The following is a 9,207-nucleotide window of genomic DNA, read 5'->3' as shown; positions in this document are numbered from 1 at the left end:
AGTGAAACTATGAATTGGCGTCACGAACTACCACACATTTTAACGCTACACATTTTGGCAGGAAATGGGGTCTAAAATATATGTCGTGTTACAGTATTAAGTTTTTTTATCTACGTTATACTTATCTTGTATCTACGGAGGCACAGAGGGGACATTCCAATTTTATTTTATTTTCCTATCTCGTGGCTACGAGATATAACTCAGAAAAAACAACAACAAAACAAAATGCTATCTCGTAGCCAAGAGATGTAACTCAGGCATTTGTGGGCATTTAACAGCTGACCCAAATATTGATCTAGATCCTTAAATTATTCTGATCCAATTAATTTCGTATTTGTAGTGTAATTCTTTAATTTTATCCCAAATTTGAGTTGTTTCAATCAGCATTTATATACATTTTGTTAAGGAACCATTAAATTCTAGCTTACTAATTTTAGATTCATAAAGCAATGCAAATAAAATAAATCAGGATCATTATATTATAAGATTCTGATCGAGATTTTTCTTTCAGATAGTTACCAATGAAGTTAATATTACAAAATGTCACCTAAATGGATACATCGTTGATGTTTGAAATATGGTTACATTGTGAAAACGTTTTGGTTTTGCTTTTTGTTTTTTTTTCTTTTTTTTTTGGGTTTGTTTTTAAAATAAAAAAAAATTTCCCGTTTCAATCTCCAGCAAAAAACTAATTTTTTTCCCAAAAAACGCCTGGGGAGTCTAAACCCAAAAACTTAAAAACCAAAATATTTCAACCCCTTTGGGGGGGGTTTTTGTTAAAATATTTTTTTTTATTAATTTTTATTTTTTATTTTATTATTTGTATATCTATCTTTCATTCATCACGTTTTCTATTTGACATGTGTCGCAACTGTCCTGGACGTAAAGTTAATTGATCAATGCGGCCCAATTCGACCAGTCCATTAACAAAACAAATAAAATAATATATGTAAATAGACCAACCAAAGTTTTAATTAAAATCAATGCATTTGAAATAACACAAAGTTCAGAAACGATTGTATGAAGTAAACAAACAAATGAAAGTGTTTAAATGTTAGAATATGTCAATATTATTATATTACTTGACAATATGAAATATCATTAGCAATAGTTGTATCGAAACTTTTGGTGTCCTTTCCTGCTTTAATGAATGATCAAATGGACGTTTCAGGAAGACACAATTTAGAACAAAGTATACCAGTTCCGCAGTTTGTTCCCGACCATCCTTCTGCACATGTACAACTGTAGCTCCCTAGCAAATCATTGCACACACCGCCATTTTGACACGGGCTACTTTCGCATTCATTTATTTCTAAAAAACAATAACAGAAATAGGTTTGTTATAGGCGATGAGATAATCTCAGTCCCTATTGAACTAATTTTGCTGTTAAGTTCGAGAAAAATGTTTTAAAACAGTATGTTATAAGAAACTTTAACGTCGCACCAACACACTATATGTCATATGGCGACTTTCCTACTTTACTGGTGGAAGAAGACCTCAGGTGCCCTTCTGTGCATTAATTATTTCAAGAAGGAACGGACGGACACCTGAGTAGAACCACGGACGTTCTGTAAGCTAGTTGGATAGGTTCCTCACATGAAAGAATCCAACGTCCATGTCGGTATTCAAGCCCACAGCGGCGAGGGGCAATGGTTGAAAGTCAACGACCTTAACAACTCGGCCACGGAACCCCGCTTCCCACTGTTTTTTTAGATATGATTGTGACATACGTACATTAATATCAATATCATAAATTCAAAAAAATTTTTGGCAATTTTAAAAAAAAGTCCAAAACCCCCCCATGAAATCAATTATGCAATTACTTTCTAAAAACTTTTTTTTTTAAAAAATTTTGAGGAAAAATTGAAAATGTTTACATAAATTTTATAAAATGGGGCGTCAGCAACCACATAAATTTTCAAAAAACCCAAGGATTTGAAAAGTTTCATGCATTGTAATAATTTGGCCCCTTCATTTCAAAAAAATAAGGTTTGCACCCGCATGGTCCGACAGCCTGCCATGGCAGCTGTCGGGTCCAGCTGTCCGCAACGCACTAGTTGTTTTTGTCTGCACGGGTCATTTAAATGCTAAAACCAAATCAATTAAAAGGCAAGAAGGGTTCAGCTGAATTTTAATTTACGTTTGTGTAAATTTGAAATTAGAATTCCGTTGCAATTGAAACTTCAATCGAAAGTTTCGTTTCTTGCATATGCCTGAGGTAAAAAACGAAAGGATAAAATCATATTTTAATCATTATTATAATACTACTTAACTTCACAACTTAAAAAGCAAAATGTGGTGTTTACCAATGCATGTAAAGTTCGTTTCCGTCCATGTCCCGTTAGAAAGGCACGTTGATGACACTGTTGTGTATACCACCATATCATAGAATGTTTTACAACGATGCGCAACTTTCTTCCCAACATAAAAAATGTTTCCATCCGTATATGAAAACGTAGTTTCATCTTGAACCAGCCTGCACTCTGTAAGTATTGCCGCATGTATTAGTTGTTTTGAAATCCTAGTTTCGGTATGTGTGTTTATTTTGGATAATAACTCGTTGACAAACAAAAAACAATGCACCACAATGTGCAAACAAATGAGCCGCGTCATGACAAAACCAACATAATGGGTTTGCGACCAGCATGAATCCAGACCAGCATGCGCATCCGCGCAGTTTGATCAGGATCCATACTGTTCGCTATCAGTGTCTCTACTTGTTATAGGGTTTGTAAGCGAACAGCATGGATCCTGATCAGACTGCGCGGATGCGCAGGCTGGTCTGGATCCATGCTGGTCGCAAACCCATTATGTTGGTTTTGTCGTGACGCGGCTCAAATAACTTTCATACTGCAGGTGTGTGACGTCGATTTTTTTTAATAACCTTAAAATGTTTAATTTATTACCTTTAAACAAGATTGCTGAAAATTTTAGAATTTAGAATGATTTTTTAAATATTTTTTCATGTAAATGAAACGTGTAATATAATTATTGAGTTATTGAGATATCTGACAATTCATATTTGATTTTTTTCTGATTATTCTAAAGGTAAATATCATTGTAATAGAAAGCAGATATTTGCGTAAAGTGCGTGTATAACAATACATGCATTCATTCCTATCACAAACATAACATTTTATTGAAATACCGTTTTTTAGTTTTATGCTTTTGACTAAATTGCTTATTTATCAATCAAAAATATATTTGATAATTTCACAGTGAAAATAAACAAAATATAATTTTGACCATTCTTAAGAAGAGACAATTTTTGAATTTCTCACAGCCATCTTCATTTGATTCGAATTCAGTCTAAACAAACGTACAGTAATAAGTCTGGAAATGGGTGATGGCCAAAATAAAAAATAAAAAAATAATGTATGAACATTGCTGACTCGGTTCAATGGGTTCTTCACGAGTGTTACATCTCTAACCCCTCAAGCCCACCCGTATTCAATCGTCAACACTTACATGATGAAAGTATGATACATTTGATAGATTAGCCTGATTAAACAGTCTGAAATAAATTTAAATAATGCTACTTATCTATAAAATAGAATAATCATACAAGATATCTCACTATATTAATTAACAAGTACCTTCAATTACACATCCACTTGTTTCCACATGGCATACTTCCTTGTCTGTACATGTATTGCAGGTCAGGTAATTGGTCTGGAAAATAAATTTACCTTTCTATTGTTAATGTTTCTCTTAAGAGTACAAAGATTTCGGAATATAGTGGCAAAATTTACCTACTTTAAAGATCGCGAAATGATTAGACGCGCAAGCCCAGCATTGAAAAAAACTCGATATTACATTAATGAGCAATTTCCTAAGGAGGTAGCAGACCGACGAAAGGCACTGTTACCAAAGCTTCGCGAAGCACGTGCTGCTGATAAAAAGGCCTGGTTCAGCTACGATAAGCTATTTATAGATGGGAAGCAGGTCCGCTTAACCGAGCCTGTCCAAAGCGGAACCGGAAGTACTTGCACAGATAATTCGTCTGCATACTAGGAAATATCGGAGGCTGAAGTCAAGGTGCTCTCATGGAACATTAATGGTCTGTCAACACATAAAATCGGAGACATTGACTTTGTAAAATATATTTGTAACTATGACATAATTTTCTTGTATGAGTCTTGGGCAAACGAGCACACAAAAATCAATATAATTGGTTATACTTGTTTAAACTGTTTTCGAAAATTTCAACACAAAAGATCAAAGCGCTGCAGCGGTGGAATTGTTGTCTATATAAAAGAGAGTTTACAAAAGGGCATTTCTGTTGTTAAAACATACCATGATGCTATTATTTGGGTAAAACTTGATAAAAACTTTTTTGGCCTAGACATGGATATTTTTCTTGCAGGTGTTTATATATGGGTTGAAAATTCACCCTCTTATAACATTATAAATACTGATTTGTTTGAATTGCTGCAGCAAGATATTAATAGTTATCAATCAAAAGGAAAAGTATTCTTGATAGGTGACTGGAATGCGCGTGTAGGGTTAAAAAGAGACTATATCGTGTGTGATCATATTATTGACTTTTTGAACGATGACAGTTATATGCCTGATACACCGTGTGAGCGAAAATCAATGGATAGAGTTACCAATACACACGGCTCAAAACTTATTGATTTGTGCAAGTCTATGTCGTTAAGAATAGCGAACGGCAGATTAGCGAGCGATTATCTTTTACATTTATCAACAGCTTTGGCTCAAGTTAATAGACTATCTATTGTTAAGTAATCAAGATTTTCATAGTATTGACATTTTTTGATTTGTGTTGCACCATTAACTGAATGATTTGATCATGGATCTGGTTATTTAGTATTCTGCTATGTTATAATAAGCAAACTATAAAACCTTCATATGAGAAAACTAGTATTAATTGGTCTGAACAAAATAAAAATGAATTTAGAAGACATTTAATTGCAGAATTGCCTGTGTTAAACCGTATTGTTGATGCATGTTCTATTAATTGTGACGGTGAAACTATAGACTCTTGTGTTCAAAGGTTTACAGATGTTATTAATGATATAGCATTGCCACTTTTTAAGAAAACTACCATTATTGACCCAAATAGAGTAAAATGTGATAATAGAGTATGTAAAAGGGCTGAGTGGTTTGACGATGAATGTCGACAAGCTAAGTGTGCTTTTTTCGATTCACTTTCTGTTTATGATAGACACAAAACCGAGGAAAATAGGACTGAAATGTTACGTTTAAAATGTGTGTATAAAATGTTAGTAAAACGTAAAAGAAACAAATTTGAATGTGAAAAAATAAAACGAATTGAAAATTTACGTCATTCAAAACCAAAAGACTTTTGGAAGTTTTTTCGTAGAAAAAATGAGAAAGGAAGTGGCACATTAACTGTAGATGATTTTTTGAAATATTTTTCAAGTTTACAAAATGAATTTCAAACCCCTGTGAATAATGAAGCTGAGGAATTTTGTTCAGAATATGATTTTGATGCAAATAGGTGTAGTTTTGAAAGGTTAGATAAGCCAATCACAACTACTGAAGTCGAATTTATTGTTAAAAAACTAAAAAGAAATAAAGCTTGTGGTAGTGATAATTTATTAAATGAATACTTTATAGAATGTTATGATATACTTTCGGCACATTTGGTAGATATTTTTAATGCAGTTTTGAATTCTGGACATTTTCCATCTGATTGGTCTAACGGTATTATAGTGCCTATTTTTAAAAAGAACGACCCATGCGATGTACGGAATTATAGAGGCATCACACTTGTTAGTTGTCTATCGAAAATTTTTACTGGAATTTTAAATAAACGACTGAATGATTGGTCCGAAAAAAATGATATACTAAGCGATGCTCAATTTGGTTTTCGCAAGGGTCGTTCTACGGTAGATGCAGCTTTTGTATTAAACGCTGTTGTACATAAGATTTTAAATGAAAATAAACGTTTGTATTGTTGTATGGTTGATATGAAAAGAGCATTTGATAGTGTGTATCTAAACGGCCTATGGCTAAAATTGCATAAGTTAGGTATTGATGGAAAATTATTTAGAATATTTAGGGACATGTATTCACAAGTTAAAGTTTGTATCAAGGGTTGTAACTCATATTCGGACTATTTTGAGTATGCTGTAGGCTTAAAACAAGGAGAGGTTATGTCCCCTTTATTGTTCTCATTATTTGTTGATGATCTTGAGCTATTTTTACAAAGAGGGCATGACAGTGGTTTAACCTTAGATGATATTACTTTTATTCTAATGCTTTTTGCAGACGACATGGTTATTTTAAGTGACACTGTTTGCGATCTTCAAAATAGTCTAGATTTATTATATACATACTGTAACAAATGGGGCCTAGAAGTAAATACCCTCAAAACAAAAATAATTGTTTTTAGGAAAAGAGGTCACATAAAGCAAAATGTGCATTGGACATATAATAATGAAAACATAGAAATAGTTGATAATTTTAATTACCTTGGGATTGTTTTTAACTATACGGGTACATTCATACTAAACCAAGAATCATTGGCTGGCAAGGGCCTTAAGGCCCTTAATATTTTGATGCATAATATAAAGGGATTAAATCTTAAACCTAGTGTTATATGCCAACTTTTTGATGCTTTTGTAACAGCTACTCTTAATTATGGTTGCGAAATTTGGGGATTCAGTAAGTCAAAAGAAAATGAACGGATCCATCTGAAATTTTGCAAAATGTTATTAAATGTTAAATCTTGTTGTACAAATATGGGTGTGTATGGTGAATTAGGGCGCTATCCGCTTTACATTAATAGATATGTACGCATTATTAAATTCTGGTGTAAAATTGTATCGTCTACAAATATATTATTAAACAGACTATATGATAATTTTTGTAAATGTAATGTTATCAAAAATAACTGGGCATATCAAGTTAAAAGTATTTTGGACTGCTATGGGTTTTCATATGTTTGGAACAACCCATCCTGTGTTGATCTAGGTAAATTTCATCTACTTTTTAAAGCTCGACTAATTGATACCTTTAAACAAAACTGGTTTCAACGATTGCAAGAATGTGAAACATTATTTATGTATAAGCAATTTAACACAGGATTTAGATTTGAACCATATTTAGATTTATTGCCATTCAAGTTTCGAAATGCTTTATCAAAATTAAGATTATCTTCACATAAACTGGCTATTGAAACTGGACGCTATTCTAGAAACAGAGTTGAACGAAATGAGCGTTATTGTATTTTTTGTCAAAACAGAGATATTGAAGATGAATACCATTTTGTTATATCATGTCCGTTGTACGAAGATTTTAGAAAACAATATATCAAAGCATATTTTTATAGAAGACCAAATGTTATTAAATTTACAGAGCTTTTTAAGAGTGATAATCAAGCTATAATTAGAAATCTTTCCAAATTTGTTTACAATGCTTTTATACTTAGAAAGTCTTTGCTATGTTAACTTTGCCAGTTTTATGAAAGACATTTACTTCACTTTGATTTTGTGTATGATATTGATTTATATGTAAACATCTTATTCATCCTCCACAAACAACATGTTAACCATGTAAAACGTGTTCACTGTTTGTTAAATCACATGATAAAATTATGATATTTATGTATATGCAATTGTATGACAAAAAACTGTATTGTTTACGTCAATAAAATTATCTATCTATCTATCTTAAAAACATGTGCCATACAATGAAACTGTCCATTGTGAATTTTAGAGATCTCAAAATCATGTATGTTACCTTGGCTGCATACCTTTTGCAGAAAAAAGCGGTTTTTGTAGAAATGCGCTTTTAGTTTGAACTGATACCTTATATCTCATTTTATAATTTCATTATTGCCTCAATTAGAAGTTTTCGAAACAGAAATTTGGTCATATGGTGTGTGGTTTTATTTTTAAAAATCATAAAATAGGCCGAGATATTTAGTATTTGTAATATTTTATATACTACTTACTAAGTCCCATGAACTCTTCACTCCAAAGCCATATCCGTCAGATTCAACGATACCAAAAGTTTCATTTAATTCGGAGCCTCGTATTAGGAAACACAAAGTGGTTTTGAAATGATAATTAACATAGGCGCATAACTTTCTTTTCTTGCACTCTGTAATACATGTGTACATCGTGGTTTTATAAAACAAAGTAATAACTCCAGAAATTAGTTCCATGCTATCTCCATCGCGACGATAAAGTTCTACTTTTCTTCCAAAATCTATTTTTTCGGTCTCGTCAAAACCCCTGATAGTTGCAAAGACTGCAACCGCAACAGTCAAAAATATATTGAAGAATTGCATTTTTAAATTTTGATGACAACACTGGATTTTTCTAACGGTTTTAAAAACCAGTTAATATGTTCATAAAGTTATTTTTCAAATTGTTACGGTCACATTTTCTCCTTTATCTTGATTTGCAAATAAATAAACAAATAAAAAGAAATATACAGACGACATTCTAAAAATGTGTATTGTGAAATAATATATATTATCTATTGTCCTCTGTAATATCAAACATTTAAAAGTAAAAGTAAATTATGTGTCCAATCCGGGGACGTTTTATCAAAGACAAATAACATTTCGCAGAATATCAATACATTTTACACTAAAAGGTTTTTGATTCTTATAAATTGATTATTTAGGTAACTATGTCGGTTAAGTGAAAATCAAATTCAATAGAATAACTGAGAAACTTGTTATAAAGGTGACGTCGCGGAAGAACAATTCAAAATGGGGCCCACTATTTGATCGATTTATAAATTTACTAAGAGCGGTCAATTGGGTATATAGTCCAACAAGAACAACGATCAATGTTTTAATGATTTTAGGGATAAGTTGAAAATTATATTGTTTGATAAGAATAAGATTACGTAAGCTGAAAAAACCTAATATAGAAAATCACAAAGAACAGGGGCGGATACAGAACATGGTTTCCTGGGGGGCTGACATATGGGTGGAAGATTGTGATGGAAATAACCCAACAGGCGAAAAATTGTGCACTTTTGTTTGAAGATTGGGTCAGCATCTTGTTCATGTGACAAAAATTGCAATTTGATGTGTTTTATATATGGGTCATCTTATGAGTGGCAATGCATTTTGCTTATATATGTTTATATGATATAATATGGAATAAAGTAAAAATATATGTAACTGGGGTGGGCTTGGGAGGGGCGTCCCCTTCCATAGACTGATAAAATTTTGAAATATGAGGTTGAAAATGGTG

At 32.2% G+C, this 9,207-nt stretch overlaps 1 protein-coding gene across 1 annotated transcript; it reads right to left on the bottom strand.

The window, feature by feature from the left end:
- Positions 1 to 1,154: 1,154 nt before the first annotated feature.
- On the bottom strand, positions 1,155 to 8,886 carry LOC132721051 (protein jagged-1b-like). Its single transcript, XM_060705298.1, has 4 exons — positions 7,947 to 8,886; positions 3,598 to 3,673; positions 2,308 to 2,484; positions 1,155 to 1,312 (listed from the first exon to the last, which is right to left on the bottom strand). Exons 1-4 carry the CDS (start codon positions 8,283 to 8,285, stop codon positions 1,155 to 1,157), a joined length of 750 nt encoding a protein of 249 aa, XP_060561281.1. The 5' UTR covers positions 8,286 to 8,886.
- Between the last annotated feature and the right edge of the window lie 321 nt (positions 8,887 to 9,207).

The sequence above is a fragment of the Ruditapes philippinarum genome, unplaced genomic scaffold (assembly GCF_026571515.1).
Source record: "Ruditapes philippinarum isolate M1 unplaced genomic scaffold, ASM2657151v2 ctg1846_1_1_1_1, whole genome shotgun sequence".
Taxonomy (NCBI): Eukaryota; Metazoa; Mollusca; class Bivalvia; order Venerida; family Veneridae; genus Ruditapes; species Ruditapes philippinarum.
This window is presented reverse-complemented; position numbering and strand designations above follow the sequence as displayed.